At 55.9% G+C, this 18695-nt stretch overlaps 1 protein-coding gene across 10 annotated transcripts in view; it reads left to right on the top strand.

Annotated features, from left to right (window-relative positions):
- Positions 1-3976: 3976 nt before the first annotated feature.
- The window catches only part of LOC143649767 (uncharacterized), a 101438-nt gene continuing 86719 nt past the window's right edge, over positions 3977-18695 (top strand). For 9 of the 10 annotated variants that reach the window (XR_013159167.1, XR_013159168.1, XR_013159169.1 and 6 more), the window contains exons 1-6: positions 3977-4044; positions 4953-5121; positions 9665-9763; positions 11040-11269; positions 16150-16313; positions 16779-16864. Coding sequence is in view for 1 of the 10 variants with exons in the window: in XM_077119691.1 (XP_076975806.1) it covers positions 11261-11269 (9 nt within the window). In the remaining 9 variants the exon portion in view is untranslated. The remainder of the gene's footprint in view (positions 4045-4952; positions 5122-9664; positions 9764-11039; positions 11270-16149; positions 16314-16778; positions 16865-18695) is intronic. The other variant, XM_077119691.1, reaches the window with a different exon arrangement.

The raw sequence follows: 18695 nt of genomic DNA, 5'->3' as shown, positions 1-18695 counted from the left end.
CGCAGCTGCCCCAGTGAGATCCCTGATGGTGAGAAAGGGGCTTGCCTCCCAGGGGGATGCAGCCTTGGGGGCACAGCTCTCAGCATCCCCATTTACACTTCTCCTGGCCAGCAGCGAATAAAGGGACTTGCAAGGTCCCTTTGGGGAAACGCAGAGAAAGGGGGGAAATTCAAATTCACCATTTGGAGAATTCCTGATATTTTTGCAAGCAGTGGGGACAACTAAATCAATAGGCCAAGCCCTTAATCTTGGGGTTCATCCCTATGAAGCTTAGTCCTGCAGAGGATAGACTGAGCCTATTGATATTTATGACTGAGTCAGCCCCAGAGAACCTGTTTGTTGCTCAGATGTGGCCCCTCTCTCTAAGCTGATGTGGCAAATGAAGCCATTGCCCTAGCCCCCTATGTGGGCCATGACTCCCAAGGATGTGAATCTCCCCGGCAATGTGGGACAAATTTCCTGGGATGAGATGGGACCTGACAGCAAAGGATTGAGAAAGCATTCTCAACCCAAAGGGGAAAGAGAGAAAATAAAGTGTCAGTGGCTGAGAGATTTCAAACAGGGTCAAGAGGTTATCCTGGAGTTTATTCTTATGCATTATGTGGATATTCCTTTTCAGTTCATGGTGTATTGGAGGGGATGGAAGGAAGTACCTGAAACCATGGAGCTGTGTCCCAGTGACTGTGATTCTTGAAGAAGATCGTATAAAGATATCACTTTTACGATGTGACTGTGTGATTGTGAAAGCCTTGTGTTTGATGCTCCTTTTATCCAGGGTATGGACAGATGAGTAAAAAATATGGATGTCAAATAAATAATAGGGCGGATAAGAGGTAAAAAAAATTGGGTAGATGAAAATATTAGTATTCAACGAGAGGAATGGTAAGTGGTTTGGGTTTTTTCTTGTTTCTTTTTCTTTTTCTGGAGTGATGCAAATGTTATAAAAATGATCATGGTGATGAATACACAACTGTATGATGATAATGTGAGCCATTGGTTGTACACCAAGTAATGAAGGTTTGCATGTGAAGATTTTTCAAAAAAAATATATACAAAAGAAAAAACAAACATTGAAATGCTCAAAACTCAGAAAAACCTCCAGGAAAGCTGCCATGGTCAGGTTCATGTGTCAACTTGGCCAGGTGGTGGTACCTGTTTGTCTAGTTGTGCAAGTGCTGGCCTATCTGTTGTGATGAGGACAGTTCATAGAATTAAATCATGATCATGGCACTGCATCCACAGCTGATTCCATTTGTAATCAGCCAAAGGAGAGTGTCTGCTGCAATGAGTGATCCTTAATCTAATCACTGGAAGCCTTTTAAGGAGGATTCAGAAGAGACAGGCTCTCTTCCTGCATTGGCCGGTGAGCCTATCCTGTGGAGTTCATCCAGACCCTCCATCAGAATCATCAGCTTCACAGCCTGCCCTGCGAATTGTGGAGTCTGTGTTCCCATGGCTACATGAGTCACTTTTATTAATTTTATATTTATGAATATTTCCTGTTGATTCTGTTTCTCTGGAGAATCCTAAGTGTTCTAGTTTGCTAGCTGCTGGAACGCATCACACCAGAGACGGATTGGCTTTTAATAAACGGGTTTTATTTCGTTTGTTCTTCAGAGGAAAGGCAGCTAACTTTCATCTGAGGTTCTTTCTTATGTGGGAAGGCTCAGGGTAATCTCTGCTGGCCTTCTCTCCAGGCCTCTGGGTTCCAACAACTTTCCCCGGTTGATTCCTTTCTGCATCTCCAAAGGCCTGGGCTGAGCTGCGAGTGCTGAGATGAGTATGCCGAGCTGCTTAGGCTGTGCTACGTTCAGCTCTCTCATTTAAGCACCAGCCAATTAAGTCAAACATCATTCACTGCAGCAGACACACCTTCTAGCCGAACGCAGATGTAATCAGCAACAGATGACGTTCACGTACCATTGGCTCATGTCCGCAGCAACAGAACTAGGTGCCTTCACCTGGCCAAGTTGACAACTGAATGTAACTACCACACTAGCTAATACAAAGGCCCAAATTCTCGTGGGGAATTAGAGGCTGCTCCCCGTGGAGCAGAGCTGCACCTTCACACCCACACCACATGCCATAGTGCCCAGAACCCTGTGTCCACGCGCCCAGCACCCTGCGCCCTTGAGCCCACAAGTGCCTGCACTTGCACCCAGCATCCCATGTACATGCGCTGAGCACCCCACGTCCACGTGCCAAGCACCCCGTGTCCACGTGCCCAGCACCCTACACCCTTGTGCCAGCACCCCATATCCATGCGCCCAGAACCGCACGCCTTAGTGCCCAGTACCCCGTGTCCATGCGGGGAGTCCATGCGCCCCCACCAGACTGTCCTGTCCTGTCCATCCTGCCCTTCCACCCATCCTGCCCATCACCTGTCCTGACCATCCACCTGTCCACCCATGGCCTGGGTCTGGAACGAGCCTCTGGACCTCTCTGGCTTCTCCCTCTCGTCCGAGGGGGGGGCTACCTCCCCACTGTCTGGATCAGTGTGAGCGAGTGGCCCCACGCAGTGTGCCAGGCCCCTGACAGGTGGTGACCACGCTGCCCTGACTCATTTCTGGTTTATCTCATTCACATAAAAAAAGTGTGGTTGCTACAGGAACAACTTTTTGGAATTATTGAGGCTTTTTAAAGGCATAGTACGTGAACAAGTTCGATGAGGATTTAATATATGCTTGCAAGAAAGCATATTCTATACATAATACGGTGTCTTGCAAGCCAGCTCATTCAAACCGTGTTAAACCTGTTCTACATCCTTCATCTCTCAGAAACTGGAATCCCCCTCAGCAGTCCATAAGTTATTTTATCTTGTTTTATTTTTTATTTTATTTTATTTCATTTTTCAAAACCTGCAGCACCAGATTTTTATTCTTCCCTGTGAAGCGAGGCCCTTTCCTCTCTGGCACCGTGCCCCTGCCCTCTCCTCTTTCGGGTCCTCCTTTTGTTCTGACTTCTTGTGGATTTCTGGATTTCCTTCCCACTGCTGTAGCACGTGGAGTCCGCAGGTGTTTTCTCTGAGTCTAACCACAGGAACGGGGCCATGCGCTTTCCTACTGTGGGACGCTCCTTCCCGCCCCGTGGGCACGTGTGTGCAGGTGGGCGTGCGCGGTGTGTGCACGGGCGGGCAGCCCTCTGGGCTCCCACCCACCCGCCGCGTCCCGGCGTCCCTCGCAGGCCGCGCGCTGCACCGGACCCGGCCGCGGCACCCGAGCGGGGCGGCCGAATGGATAACGGACCCCAGGAGCTCGCGACCTCACCGGCGCGGGGACAGCGGGCGCGGAGGCCAACCCACCCGGCCTCGCTTCCACCTCGCCTATTTCTGTGCCGATCGCCGGTCCGCGCAGTGGCGCGCGCGCTGCGGCGCTGCAAGACCCCACGAGCCGGCTCCGTGGCCCCTGCCCTACCCGCGTCCGGCCGAGAGGGGCTCGCGCCGGGCAGGGGAAGAGGGCCGGGTGCTCACCGGCAGTCGCCGGAGCTGCAGCGGGGCCGGCTGTTCTCAGATGCCCGCTTTACGAGGCCCCTGTAAGAGGAGCAGCCCGAGCCGGGCCGTGACGTCAGCGAGGCGCGGGGGGAGGGGGCAGAGTCTCCGCGGCTTCGCGCCAGGAGGCGGGGAGGGGCGGGGCGCGCGCGGCGGCTCGGCCTGACTGACAGGCGCCCTCCCCGCCCCGCCCCGCCTCGCCGGCTGTGAGGGGCGGGACTCGCCCTCGGCAGGAGGCGGCGGCGGCCGCGGTTGCTGGAACCTTCCCGGCCCGGACCTAACGGCTGCGCGGGCCGCGCTGAGGGCCGGCGGCGGCGAGGAGCGCGCGGGGCGGCGACAGCGCAGCAGCAGCAGCGAGCGAGGCCGCGCCGCCCGCCGGGCCCGGCCCTCCACCCCCCGCCCTGGGCCCGGGGCCGCCCCCGGCGCGGCTGAGGCCCCGCGGCCGCCGCTGAGACCGGCCGGGCCGGGCCGGGCCGAGGAGCCTTAGCGGGGCGGACGGCCGCCCCGGACGCCGCGGTCCTGCCGGGCGCCGCCTCCTTGGGCTGCGGCTCCTCCAGGTGAGTGCCCGCCGCGTGGGCCGGGGCGGGGGGCGCGGGCTCCGGACCCCGACGGCCGCTGCCCGGCCCGAACTCTGGTCCCCTGCCCGCCCCGGCCTGGAACCCCTGGCCCCCGATCCCGAAGACGGTCCCGAATACGGCCCTAGAACCGGACCGGAACTCGCGTCCAGGTCCCTGAACCCTGGGCTCGAATTTTCAGCCCTGACTCCCCAGTTCCTGCCCCACACCCTGGTCTTGGCCTCAGAACCCCGAGTCCCGACCTAAGCAACCACCCTGGTCTCTGACCCTTGACCACAGCTCCTGACCCCTGGGTCTTGGGTCAGTCTGGGTTTTGAACCCCAAGGGTGGTGCCCTGGATTCCCAACCCCTGCCTGGGAACTCTAACCCTTGGCTCCCGACCCCACATACTGACCCCTGCCTCCTCCTGGCTGCCTGTCCCCTCTTGCCCAGCTGGCTTCCCAGCCTCCCAGACCGAGCAGTGCCCCAGGGGGAGGGAGGGCGCTGCTGGCCCTCATCAGGCCCATCCAGGCTGCCATGGGGCAGGGACGGTCCGTGTCCAAAGCACATTTTGCCAGGACCCTGGCAGGGGCGTCCTCCCTTCACCCGTCCCACTTCTGGCAGTTGGTGCAGTGTGCGGTGGGGTCAGCCCATTCTCCTGCTTGCGTTTCTAGGGACGCAGGTTGTGTTCTAAACAGTGTCCTGATTCAGGGATGAAGCCTTAGCACCATATTGAACTCAGGGGTGGGAACTATGAACATCCTTTAGGTTTATCCACTGAGACCCTCTTGGTTTCTCCTGGGTGGTGTGGGTGACTGCAGGCAAAGCTGCAGTTGGGGCAGCAGGCCTGGGCCGAGAGTGGTCCAAGTCGATCAAGTCAGGACTTCTGTTTCGCCTCCTTGCATCCTCAGGACTCCCTTCTGAGGTGGTTTAGCAGTGCGCCTGCCTGGCAGTGAGGACAGAGAAGGCGCCTCATAACTCCCCTGGCCATCGCAGCTCCCTGCACTGGCCGTGTGGCCACCTCTGCTCCACATAAAGATGGCAGGAAAGCCTCCCGATGCCACGTGAAGTGTTTGTCCGGTGAGTGCTTAATTTTAATAACTCATTCCTTTTCTTCTTAAATTTTCCAAGATGAAGGTGTTGTCATTTTAGTCCTTAGTTTTCATATGAAACGTGACACTTTATGTGTTTAGCTTACAGTTGTGCTTGGCCTCTTGAATGCGGAAGGTCACAGGCTTTCTCTTGTGCCTCCTTTTGTGTTTTCTGAGGCGTGCCCTCTGCAGCTTGTGCTGAAAGGAGCATTTTGGAGCATGACCAGCCCCTGGGGTTCAGGTGTGCCTAGGGCGCTGCAGGAAGTGGCCAAGTCACAGCTTGAGGGATGCGCGTGGATCCAGTTTTGGGGCCGGGCCCTGTGGGCCTTGTGCTCCTGTTGGGGTCCAAGGCTATCAATGGCAGCCAGGGTTGTCCAGCCTGAAAAACCATGTGGGCATATAGCTGGGAGCTTTGGGGCTCCTGGAGGAGAGTGTGGGCCCAGTGGGACAGGGCCGGGGTGGGCAGGACAGGGGGGAGCAGGATGGGGTCTGCCTCAGTGCAGCTTGCTGGATGCATGACGTGCTAGGGCCCTGCTTCTCTCTGTGGTTTGGTTTTCTCCATGCAGCTGCTTGTGACCACTGTAGTGTGCAGTGTGTGTCCAGGTTAGTTCCCCTGTGATTTCTTCCTTGCTTTATTCCTTGGGGATGACACCCTCATGCAGGGCCAGCAGGCTCGGTTACTGACGGGGCCATCGGAGCCAGGTTAGTTTGCAGAGGTGTGTCGTGCCCCATGTCCCTGAGGGGTACAGAGTGTGCCCTTTCATCCGACGGGTGCAGCAAAGCCACGTCTATCTGGCATTCACCAGCTTCCAGGGAACCCACGCTGCCCTCCTCTGTTTGCAGGGGCTCCTGCCAGCATCTGAATGAGGCCGGGGCTTGTGATTTAGGTCCCCCTTAGCCCACGAGAGACAGACACCCCATGTTGTGCTGCCCTCCGGGGTTGGGGAATGCTTGCCTCTGTCCCGGCTGTGTTCCATGGCGCACGCCTGGCATCTTGCTGCCCGGGTAGTCTGCAGTCAGCCTGCGTGCCGCTGTGTGGCCGGCCGCCTCCAGGCCACCTGGGAAGAGTGGGTTTGTTGTGCAGGGCATGCCGCTCAGGCGGAGGTTGTGGCGATGAGCTCGTGGGCATCGGTTCTGAGATCCCGTGACTCCGAGGACTATGGCAGTGGCAGTGACTCGCGGCACCTCAGCGCCCAGGGTGCCCAGTGAGAAAGCAGCAATCAAAGGCCTTGAGGATCCCGTGCCCCAGTGCGGGCAGCTTGGCATCTGGGTCTCAGACTAGTGCACCGCGAGGGGGTTGGTAGGAAAGGGAGTTGGCACGGGCCCTGGTCGGCAGCCTGGCGGCGGGTTAGGGGTGCTGGCTGGGAACCCCGGCTCGGTGATGGAAGCTCCCACCTATCTGTGCCTGGTGCCCTCGGGGATTGGTGCCGCTGTCACCCTCTGCTCAGCTTGAAGGAGGTGCCACAACCTGCGCCCATGTGTCTTCTCACCCGTAAAGCCCCAGTGTTAGAAGAACTGCAGATTTCTGAGTAAAGAGAAGCTTAAAGGGGGATGTATTAGGTTTCCCATGGAAACAGATGCAAATATGAGGAGATTCATTATAGCAATTGGCTCTTGCTATTGTGGGGATTGACAAGTCTGACTTCCGTGGTGCAGGCTGCAGGCCCGGAACCTGATAGGTTTCCAGGAATCTGCCAAGAGAAGCCGGATGGTGATCGGGGTGGGCAGGGGAACACAGGCCGTTTGGTGGGTCATGGGGGACCTGGTGGATGGTCAGAGCTCCTGCTGGGGGGCGGGGGCCCAGGAAGTTGAGGTTTGCAGTGTTTGGTGTGGAGCAGATCTGGCTGATGGGGGTCAGTTTGGGGGCAGGTGGGGGAGGGCTGACACCGTGAGGGGCGGCGGGAGGCCCCTGCAGCCCGCAGCCATGCTGCTGGGGTGGGGTTCACCCACTGTCCCCCTGCAGGCCACCCCAGCCCGTGGCGTTGAGCACAGCCCTCCTGACAGCCTCTGGGGGTGAGGGTGGGGGCCCTGTGGTGCTTCTGTCTTGAGACCCCTGGCTAGTTCCCGCTCAGACCTGGAGATTGTGTGGTGGAGGGACAGTGTCTGGGCAGCACCCAGGGCAGCTGTGCCCAAGGGCCCACAGCCCCACTGGGTGGGAGATGAGCCAGTGGCCTGGTAGGAATCTTGCTTTCCCCCAGCTTCTCTCTCTACTTGCCGGGCCTGGACGTGGCTGCCAGCTAATGCTCCCCACTTGTGTGCACACTGGCCCTGGGAACTCTGAGGCAGTTTTTCTAAATAAAATCAGGTAAGCCTCTAGGAGAGAAAGTGTTTTTTTTTCTTTCTTTTTCATTTAATTTTCGGTCCTTTCCGCTCCTTCCTCACTGGAATGTAGATGTGAGGCCTGGAGGCCCAGCAGGTGTGGTACAGACCCAAGGTCGTAAGCCTCTTCTAGAAGATACTCCAGGGGGCGAACCTGCTGTTTTTGTTCCTGGAAGGGAAGAAAACAGGACAGGGCAGAGGCCAGGGGAAGTGGCGAGTGTCCTGGGGAAGGGTGGCCGAGGGCTCAGGAGAGCTGGCCGCCGCTTCTTCCGCACGCCCTGATCCTGGGTGGCCCCTCTGTCTCCCCTCTGGGTCCAGGCCCTGCTCTCGAGCTCTGTTCTGTGGTGCCTCAGGACAGGGCTGGGGGTTCGGGGGGCATTGCACAGACCACACCCCTGGCCTGGCCTGGCCTGTGCACAGTGATGGTCAAGGTGGTGCCTCATGGGAGCCGTGCTTGTCTGACCCTGTCCTGGCCGTGAGAGAGCCTGGCTGCCCGCTACGCCAGGGATGGCACAGGCTGCTCAGAGGCCCATGCAGGGCCCAGCCTGGGAGTCTTCACGGAAACCGAGGCTGAGCGGGGCCGAGCACTGATGTTCAGGCTGGTAGACTCGGGGACAGAAATCCACGACAGATTCCACTGCAGTGAGCAGAAATCACAGAAAAAAGTCCTGGGGTCAGAGCAGGTGGTACATTCCCTTCCACCTGGTGATTGCAGGGCATGGGCATGGGTCGTGTTGAGGTCCCCCGCGCCTCAGCCTCGGGTGGCCTCCCGGTAGCCCCGTCAGTCTCCTCTGTGCAAGAGGAAACCGAGGCAGCAGGTTTCCTCTTCCCCAGGCCTGCAGCTATTCTAATAGCCTGAAACTCAGCCCCAGGCAAGGAAATGTTTCTGCCGTATTTTCTGGTTGGCAAATGTTATTTGATGCCAGTTTCTAGGATGACTGACACTGAGATTCGAGAAATGAGTACTGTGATGACTTCTGCCTCTGTAGGAATGTCTGTCACTTGTGAAGGCCACAGGCTGCAGCAGGGGTGGGGGCGGGTGACTGGGAGTGTCACAGCTCGGTCTCTTTCTGACCTGAGCACTCGGTTCTGGGGCTGGGGGACTTCCATGTCCTTGACTGGCCTCTCACAGTGACCCCAGCCATGCCCTTGCTCGTGTCCTTTCCAGGAGTGGTTGAGCTTGTGTAGGATGGAAAGTGGAAATCTCGTGAATTAATGCTAAGCCCCTTTCCAGAGTAGATGGAGGAGCAAGCCAGGAAAGTCTGCAGCATACTTAACTAGCTGGCCTCCGGTGGGATTGTTTGACCCACATGGCCCAAGGAAGGGTCTGAGGAAGGACACCTCAGAACGTAGCAGGGGTCTGTGACTCGGTTTCCATGTCAGCCTCAAGGCAGCGTAGGCCTGAGCACAGGTGTCCAGTGAGTCTGGTGCTGGCCGTGGGATCGCATGCCCTGGCCTGAGTCGGGGCTGCTGTATGGCCTCAGCATCCTCCTCTGTTATGGAATGGGGGCTGGGGGCAGAGGGGCCCCTGCCAGGCTTGGTCACTTCCAGGGAGCTCCCTTTATTGTTTCCCAAGAGGGAGTAAATTGTGTGTGTGCACAGCTGTATGCACAACCCCACACGCACACATGCACACTCACAGAAACACTTCTTGCTCCTTTTTGGAGGGACACTTGGAAGGTCAACACTGGCTATATTTATTTATGAGATTATAACTGATTTAAAAATTTGCATGTACTTTTCTTTTTTTTTCTTTTTATTTGTTTTTTTTTTTTTGGAGGGGGGGTGGTGCGTAGTCCAGGAATCAAACCCGGATCTCCTGCATGGAAGGTGAGCATTCTACTACTGAAGCACCCATGCACCCTATAATGTACTTTTTATAATTAGAAAATTATGGCCCTAAATTATTAAAGATGGTATAAAGAAATTCTGCATCCGTTCTTAGGAATTTATAGAAATGAGAAAGTGAATGATGACCAGTAATAAAACAGCTGGATTCGTGAGGGTGGGGTAATGCCTAGAGTTCCAGGTGCAGGCCTCGCTTGGCGTCCCTGACTGCTTGTACCTCCCCATCACTGTCCGTGCACATGAGCGGCCCTGAGCATGCGTACCTCCTCCTGACTGTCCACCCACAGAAGCAACTCTGAGCACGTGTGCCTCTCCCCTGCTGTCCACACACACAAGCAAGCCTAACCGTATATGCTTCTCCCCAGGTTGTTCACACGCACAGGCTGCACTTCCTGGCCTTGCACTGTCAGGAGTTTGGGGGAAGAATGTGAAGCTTCCATGGTGCACGTGGACAAGTTTGTCAAGTAAGTGACTGTGGACCTCCTGGGGGCTGGGGAAGGCGTTTTCATGGCAATTTTGTCCACAGATTTACCCTCTGGGCATGTCCTCACGATTTGCCCACAAGAGAACATGTGCCAAATGCTTGCCTCTTCCCTAGGGTGGGCACAGAATACGAGCATCAGTCACCTGACCCTGAAGTGGTCTAGTGGCTGTGTTCCTTGGGCTTAGATGAGAGTCCCAGGCAGCATTTGTGGGGAGGACACCTCTGTGTGCCCCCTGGATGCCCCACGCTGTCCTCAGGCTGCCCACCCCACTCCATGACAGACGGACAGGAGGAGGGTTTCAGTGGTCTTGGTGACTCCACACCCTTGGAGAGTTTTGTAACTGCAGACAGAAAGCACTACAGGCCTCGTGTCCCCAGCCAAGTGCACGCCTAGCGCCTGTGGGGGACTGGCTCCCCTCCTTATCCTGTATGGGGTCTCAGGTCCCCAGGCCTGGGGAGGCCCCAGCAGTGGCAGTAAGGAGGCTCAACTCTCGAGTCCCTGTTCAAGAGCAGGAATTCCCATCTGTGGTTGGTGGGCAGCGGCTGCGGGAGGCTTCCCTCCAGGGCCCTTGCCCCAGTTTCCATCGGTGGCCATGTGTGGGGCCCAGAAGAGGCCTGTCCTTTGCTCTGGAGGTCAGGGAGGCCTGGGTCTTTCTGTTCCTCACATCTTCCTCCTGAGAGCTTCCTGGTCACGAGGGTGTTCTGGTTTGCTAAAGCTGCCAGAAATGCATCGGCTTTTACAAAGGGGATATATTAAGTTATAAGTTTGTCATGCTGAGGCCGTGAAAATGTCCAAATTAGGATGCCAACAAGAGGCCGTTTTCTTGGAGGAAAGGCTGCCAGCATCTGGAACACTGTCAGCTGGGAGGGCCTGTGGCTGGGTCTGCTGGTCCTTGCACCCCATTTGTTGCTTTCAGCTTCTGATTCCAGTGGCATCCTCTCTAAGCACCTGTGGGGCTTCACTTAACTTCTCTGGGATAGACTTTGGATGGGTTTCATCGCTTAGCATCTCCTGGGGACATTTTTGTCTGCATGTCCAAATGTCATGATGTTGTCATCTCCCTGCGGTGGTGCCATCTCTCTGAGTCAGCTCTGAACTCTGTGTGAGCTTTTTTAAGGACTCTGGTAAACTAAGACCCACCTTAAATGGAGGGGAGGTCACATCCTCATGGAAATAATCTAATCAAAAGTCTTGCCTACAGTATGTCTGCACCGACAAGAGTGGATTAAAAGAGCCTGTCTTTTTCTTCCCTCAGGCCGACGTGAACTGTCCTGAGCCTGCCTTTCTTTTCTTCTGTCTTGGAAGGAGGTGCAGCCCTGCGTGTCTCACCCTGGCACCCCTTCCCACCTACATCCGCAGCCCTTCCGAGTCTGGGGGGCAGAGGGCGGCCTCCCCAGCTGCTGGCTCACAACAACGAGTGCGGAGGGAGCCTGGGCCACCGGCAGGCCCCATGTCACTTTCCCACAGTCACGACGGATGACAGTGGTAAGTTCAACTGTCCACCCGAAGGGTCGAGAGTACTTCACAAGTTCCCCCTCAGGAAAGAGGCCTGCCATGGCCATCCTTGCCAATGGCCCCCGTTCCCACTCCCCCAGCCCTGCACACTCCCAGCCTCCTAGGAAGCTCTAGTGGCATAGCTGGGAGCTGTGGAGGACAATACCTGGGACCACAGGAAGCCCCTGGCCCACAGACCGTGCTGCAGCCTGGGCTGCCATCTGGCCTGTGTAGGCTGTGACTCTGCCCATGGTGCCCCCCAGATATGGGTCTCACCCTGGGCGCAGCAAAACCCCATGTGTGGGACAGCCTGGGCAGGAGTCCCACTGCAGTGCCATCTGCTGTGAGCTCTCTGGGCACTGGGTCTGTGCTGGGATTCCCAGGGTGCTTGCCCCCACTGGGGTGTGGGCCAGCAGTCCAGGCTCAATTGTAGATGGAGAGTTTGGGAATTCTATGCAAGCTGCCCTCCTGCAAATGTGAATGCCATGCAGTCACGTGGGAGCCCCGTCTGAGTCTGCTGTGTTCTCAGGTTTCCCAGGGCATGTGTCAGGATCCCTGCCACAAGTTGCCATCAAGTGCAGTGGGGTGACCAGGCCAGTGGCCCACTTTTGGACTGGTGTCCTGCGGCAAGAGCAGCTGCTCAGTAGTGGCCTCTGGGTGGGGCTGAGCTGCTGCTGCTGTTTCCCACCATCACCCAGGATCCCTCCTCGGTGCTGTCACATGTGCTGTTTCAAACTACAGGAACCACAGCTGCTTTTTATTAAACGCTCGCAGGACAGTGGGTGCCCCTGAGAAAGGAGACGTATGTGTCTGCAGACAAGTCTACCCTGGCTGTGAGCCTTTTCTGCTGGTTTGTTTTAGTTTTGGATTTATGCTTATTACTAACTTGGCTGTGGTTTTAAGCAGTGAATGTATACGTGTATGTATTTAAAGTCACAATGTGCCACACACATTTTTTCAGGGAAAAAGGTAATATTTAAATACATCAAGAATCCCTGAAGTCTGAAAAAGACAGCAAAACCAGTTGGAAAACCTAATCACTTTAGGCATTTAACATGGAAGAGAAAATGCAGATGAAGAAGTACAAAAAGCGTTAGAAGATGTCCTTGCGCCTCGGCAGGCAGGGAGACGCGTCTTTTAACTTGGAATGAAGTTTTGCTGCTTCGCGTCCCCTTGAAGGGACGTAGAACAGAGCATCACCACTTCCTGTGTGTATATATAAGTACATTTCTACCTGTGTCTTACCTACATACAGAGTCTTTATTTTTGCGTTACATAGTTATCTTTTAAGGAGATTAGAAAGTCAGAAAAATGTCATTTTAGTTTTAAGAAGCCATTTATCATTTTGAGTGCTGTTCATTCTTCGTGTAGATTCAGGTTTCTAAGTGGGATCATTTTCCTTCAGCCTGAAGGGCTTCCTTTAACATGTCTCGTAGCTCAGCTCTGCTGCTCTTAATTTTCTCATCTTTTAGGTGTCTGAAAAAAGTCTGTATTTTGTCTTCCTTTCTGAAAGATATTTTGTTGCAAAAAGAACTCTGGCTTATTCATTTTTTTCCTGGAGGACTTTAAGAATACTGTCCTGCTGTGTTCTGGATTGCATTGTTTCTGATGAGAATTGAGCCATTATCCTCATCTTACTTTTCTTGTCTCTAGTATTTCTATTTTTTCCTGTCTGCTAGATTGGTCTTCAGAGCCAGTTTTCGGCAATTTGATTATGTTGTGCTTCTGTTGAATTTTCTTTGAGTTTATCCTGCTTGAGGTGCTCTGAGCTGTTTTGATTTGTGGATTTACAGTTATAATCCTATGGCAAATCTGTGTCCATTATTTCTTTTAAGTGTCCCCCTCCCCTTCTTTACCTTCTCCTCTTTTGTTCTGGGACTCTGATTTAAGTTTGTCAGGTTGCTGCATTCTGTCCCACAGATAACTGAAACTCTTTTAAGGTTTGTCAATTCATTTCTCCTCCTTGCTTCATTTTGCAAGTTTTAATCTGCTCTGCAGCCCATCCATGGGGTTTTTTTCTTCATGAAGTTTATTGCGTTTCTCAGCTCTGGAAGCTTCACTTCTGGTCCTTATATCGGTATGTTTTCCTCCTGTGCGTGATTTTCTTCACAGTGTTGGCCATATTCAGTGTCGTCGTCTCCAAGTTCCTTTCAGCTGCTCCCTTCATTTCTGCTCTCTATCTGTTTCTATAAACTGAGTTTTTGTAGGGTTATGGGTCCTCTTTTCTTGATTCTTCACAGATCAAACGATCCTTGATGTGGCCCAGGAGTCCTTTGTTCAGTGTGCAGACCTTGTTCTCCTTTGAAGCGTGCTGAAGTTTGGTTTTGCAAGCTTCTTTCGATGTTGCTGTGCAGCTGTTTAAGGTAGGGTCTCTCTCAGCCTTTGCCCTGGACTGACCTGGCCGCATGCTCAGCAGCTCCCCAGCCTCCTGTGAGCTGCACCTTGTGGCTGCTGAGCTTTGCCTGCTGGTGGCGGGTCCCCGGGACCGGGGAGATCTGCAGGGCCCCGGCGCTGTACACAGATTGCTGGGGCTCTCTGTTGGACAGCACACGGTTCTGGGTCTTCGGCGTGCAGATCCCAGCCCCTCAGCCTCCCCGGGCTCTGGTTGCCTCGTCCTTCCAGGCCTGGGGATTTCCACAGGTGTTCCTCTGCATGGCAGGTGGGATGCTGGTGGGTGCCATGTGCTCCTCCCCTCGCGAGTGCAGCTCTGTGTGTCCTGTTGGCTGAGGGTCTGCAAGTGGTTGTTTTCTAGGCTTTTTCTTTTCTTTAACCAGAGACCAAGTCCCAGGCTTGCTGACCGTGGGTGTGTGTTCTGTATCAACTCTAAGATTAAGTGCAGGGCACTGGGCGATGCTTGCGGACAAGTGCCTGTGCAGGTGGTATTCGCTAAATGCGGCCCAGCAGTGCCTCCTGCTGCACTCGCTACCCCAGCACAGTGGCTCTGATGCCGCCGTCATGGGCGGGGACTGCACTGCCTTGTCCCATAACCTGCAGTGTCCTTGGAAATGGGAGGTGCCAGGCAGAGACAGAGTGTGACAGTGGCTTTGGGTTGAGGGTCTTGAGGAGTGAGTAATAAAGAACAGATGTGTGCTGGGTAGTGGGAGCGCAGGCGCCTTGCGAGGTTCCCTGAGGAACTGAAGGATGGCCAGGCTGGGGTCTTTGGAAGCTGCAGTGGCCACAGTTCAGGGTCGCCTGTGGTCGTGAAACTGATAATCTGTTTCACTGGAGTTTTGCAAACGGAGGGTATGTCTAGCAGCTCCTCCTTGCTGTCTGGGCAAAATGTGGAAGGAGGCAGATGGGCCATAGACAAACTGCTAAATGGAAGGGTGATGGCTCGCTGGGATTTAAAGGAAGCCAGGTCCTTCTGGCTGCAGGTGGGTCTCCTATTGAGACAGGGAATCAGCTAGGGGCGGCACCTGGTCCTCCTGGTCCATGCCTCCTGCAGTCCCCTGGCGGGCCTCCAGGGGCCTGTCAGACTCCTCGAGTTCCGGGATGCCCCACACATCGTGGTGGAGCCCCAAGTGCTGGAGCTAACCTGCCAGCCCCCAGAGCTGGGGAAGCCGCTCGGGCTGAGAGGGGCAGTGGGGTCACCAGTGTCCCGTGGGAAGGGAGTGAGAAAGGTCCTGGCTGCGAGCGAACCCAGAGTTGCCGGGGCAGAGAGCAGCTCCCACCAGGAGGCCTGAGCCGCCAGGGCCCCACCCCGCAGGCTGGCCACACCGGGCCCTGCCCACAACAGAAGACTCGCACAGTGCCCTGTGCCTGCGCCCACCACAAGGGGCCTGGGGCTAGCGGCAAGGCCCAGGCTGCCTCACCGCCCCTGAAGTGGAGGGCTGCGGAAGCTCTACCACCTTGCTTGCCAGGGATGCTGGCTCTTCTCCCTTGAGGCCCTTTTCTCCCGTGGACCTTGAAGGGCAGAGAGGAAACACTGAGGTCCCAGTCTGGGGACAGAAGGCACTATGGCTCTCACCCGGTTCTTTCGGGACCCAGCCACCACATAGAAGGCCATGCTGTGGGCAGGAGGGATGAGACGTCCCCACCCTGGATGAGGCAGTCCGTACTGTGGGGCCAGTCATGCCAGGGCTGCCCTGGGTGCCGCTTCCAGGCCGCTGCCCCATTCTCCTTCGCCCTGCCGCCCTCCCCTCTTCTCAGTTTCGAAGCAGAGACTAGTGTCTCTGCTGTTCCCTTGTGAACCAGATTCCTGAGCAGCACAAGTAGTATTTTTTAAGGTGTGAAGTTTGGTTTACTTTGCAGTTCATCCCAGCTAGCTGACTGAGCTAGCAGATGCATGTAGTGTGCATACTGGAAAGCAGACTCTGTATCAAAGTTTCTTTGGAGTGGTTTGGGGCTGAGCGGATGTGTATGTAGGGGCATCCCTGGATGCTGAGCCGTCTACAAAAAGAGCAGTTCCCTCCTAATAGGAAGAGTCATTCAAGGTGGGTCTTGGGAACATGAGGTCCTTCTTATGAATGTGTGTACCTTTCTACACTCTGGAAACTATTAAAAAACTTCAGGTGAGGGAAGCCCGTCAGGCTGAGTGGTGGGTCGTGAAGCTATCCCCAGGGGTCGTGGGTCTGAGGCCCTGTTACCTCCAGGCTGTTAGGAGAGTCTTTACGGGGCTCAGCTTTGCGGGGAATGCAGTAGGGGAGTTATTCAGAATAGAAACCCTGTTTCTCCCCGTTTGCCAGCATGCCATGTACAGGGGATTCGAGAAGATAAAGTACAGTGGAGGTCGATTTTGAGAATCTTCAGTAATGTGTAGACATGTCCATCAGGAGCCCATTTGAGAAAGAAGTAAAGAATAAAGTATCTTTTAGAAATATTGCCGCAATCACTTTCTTTTGAGTTTTCTCTCCTAATGTATTCATTCTTAGATCTGAACCGTGCCAAGTCTCAAGGCTGTGGAACTGGGCCCCTTTCTCTGCTGACGGGGCAGCCCTGGCACCTCCATCCTCCGTCCCCTTCTGTCTCGCCATCTCTTCTGGGGATCCAAGCGGATGCGCACGGGGAGCTCAGGCTTCGGGCTGGGGCATGACAGGTTGGGGCCCCTTTTGCCCCTCACCTTCCTTGTTGCCCTCCTTGGTGGGACCAGGATTGTGAGTGTGCACGTGAGTCCTGCTGTCGGGGCCTCGGTGTCCCAGCAGAGCCTGGACGTGCACTGTGAGGAGATGCCCTGGCTGCACCCCTGGCAGGTTCCTGCATCTCGGGGGGCTGTGAGGTGACTGGGGTCCCTGTGCCCAGTGTCAGGCGTGATGCCCTGGCTGCACCCCTTGCAGGGTTCACCATCTTGGGAGGCTGTGGGGTGACTGGGGGCCTCTGCGCCCAGCTTCCAAGCACACTCCGGCATGCCGGTTCCTGTCCCGGCTGTCAGCGTCCTTCACCCATCCCTTCCTCTGCCTCGTGGATTTCAGGGTGTGAAAGTGTTGAAACCAGCACCCTTGTGCCTGCAGAATGGTGAGGTGCCTGGGTGGGTTTGCATTAAGAGTCACCTTTTCCCTACCAGAGAGCTCCTGTCCAGTACGTGATGACGGAGTTCAGCAGGGTTCGCTTCTACCTGCATGAAACTATGGGTCCGAGGGGCACTTCACGGTAAGCCCTCGTGTGCCTGGGGCCCCAGCGTGAGGCTGTGAGGGGCTGGAAGCATGTGCTTTCCCTGGTGAAGTCCATCGCCTTGGTCTAAATGCTCTGTCCCTCACAGAATGTGATGGCCCCTGAGGTGAAGATGCAGCCACATCTCTGCAGCCCTTAAATGCCGGGGTGGAGCCAGCAGTGGGAGGAGCCTGCTGTGTGGGTAGAGCTTGCTGAGTGGGAAGAACCTGTCATATGGGGTGGAGCCTGCCCTGTGGGTTTGAAGTTGGAAGCCCAGAGGGACAGAGCAGTACAGGCAAGTGGCTCTGGAACTTAGAGGACAGTGGCACCTTCTGCAATGCCGCGTGTGGCCAGTTGCGAGTGGGGAGAGACTGGTGGGGGAGCCACTCGAGCAGGGTTTTGGAAGCTGGCTGCTGGGTGGGAGCACCATCGTCTCAACACCCCGCCTGTAGGGAAGCCCCAGCTCCCCTCACAGTAGGTAGTTTCCTCACCTCTCCTCCCTGGGCTCCCCTCACTCACCATGTGTGCAGCACCCGTGTGGGATTTGTCTTCCCCACGATGCCTGGGCTGCATCATCGGCTTGTTCTCGAGCCCAGCAGAGGGCTTGACACTGGCAGGAGCATGGTCCCACCTGGGGCTGGATGCAGTGATGGGTGTGAGTGCCGAGGCCAGGGTGGGGAGAAGCGTGCCCATTGGAGGGAGCACAGGGACAGGTGCCGCCTTGGGTGCCCTGGGGCAGTGGGGAGTGGACCAGGGTTTACAGTGTTGTTAAATTGGGACACCTGTGCCAGCGACAGCAAGGAACTGGCCTCACCCTTCCTTGCCCCCAATCCCAGCCTCGCTCGGCCTCTCCCCCTCGTCCAGCCTCACACCTCCCGGTGCTCAGGCACACCCACAGCACTCTGGCCTCGGGCAGCGGGCAGCCGGCGCACGGGTGTCCGGGTGCATCATGAGGGTCAGTGCCCAGCGGTGCTCCACCTCTTCATCTGGCGCTCACCCGAGAGTCCGCACCTCCGCTTGCTCCCTGCCAGGGTGATGGTACCAGGCCAGCCTCCTGGCTCCCTGCTGTGCTGTGCAGCCCTCTCCCGCCAGCCTGTTGCTCTCTCCCTCATGCTGGATGTGGCCAAGTGAATCCTGCACTCCAGGGTGTCCGGGAAGGCTGGGCAGCCCTGGGCCTGGTGGTCACCCTCCCCATCCCAGTGCACTGGCCTCTGCCTGTCAGAGGAGGGACATTGAATTTTTATAAGATTAATGGTGGTGGAGTAATATTTTTTAGCTGAGTTTGGTTCAAAGAATAGGCCATTAATTGAGAGAGGAAATTGAAATGCATTTGTCTTGTCCGTAAATGCTGTCACAAGTATGAATGGGATCAGAGTCCTGGCCTGTTCCCAGAATGAAGTTCACCCTATGGAGGCAGCAGGTGGGGTTGAGGCCCTCACCTGGGGGTTGTATCCCTCACCTGAGCCCCTTAAGGCCCGACCCTGTGCACTGTTGACCCCCACTTTGCCAGGAGGTGGCACCAAAGTTGTGTCTGGCCCTGAGTATCGGACACTGCACTGTAATGACAGGGGGAGTCTTGTTGGTCGTGGGTGCCTGCCCAGGGCCCCCACTCACCACCTTCCTGGGGGCGACTTCCCCTCTGGGTTGGGTCTTGGGCCCGGCCCTGCCTCCGGGTTTTCTCTGGGACGTTCCCTTGCGTGGCTTCTCATCAGGTAGTGCAGGGCATCGGAGGGCCGCTAGTCCAGGCCTCAGGATGAGACCCTGAGCTCAGCACTCTGACTGTGCTTTGTCAGCCACAGCTTGGCTGGGCTTAGATGAGGCTGTGTGTATG

This window comes from Tamandua tetradactyla, chromosome 11 (assembly GCF_023851605.1).
Source record: "Tamandua tetradactyla isolate mTamTet1 chromosome 11, mTamTet1.pri, whole genome shotgun sequence".
In the NCBI taxonomy this organism is placed as follows: domain Eukaryota; kingdom Metazoa; phylum Chordata; class Mammalia; order Pilosa; family Myrmecophagidae; genus Tamandua; species Tamandua tetradactyla.
This window is presented reverse-complemented; position numbering and strand designations above follow the sequence as displayed.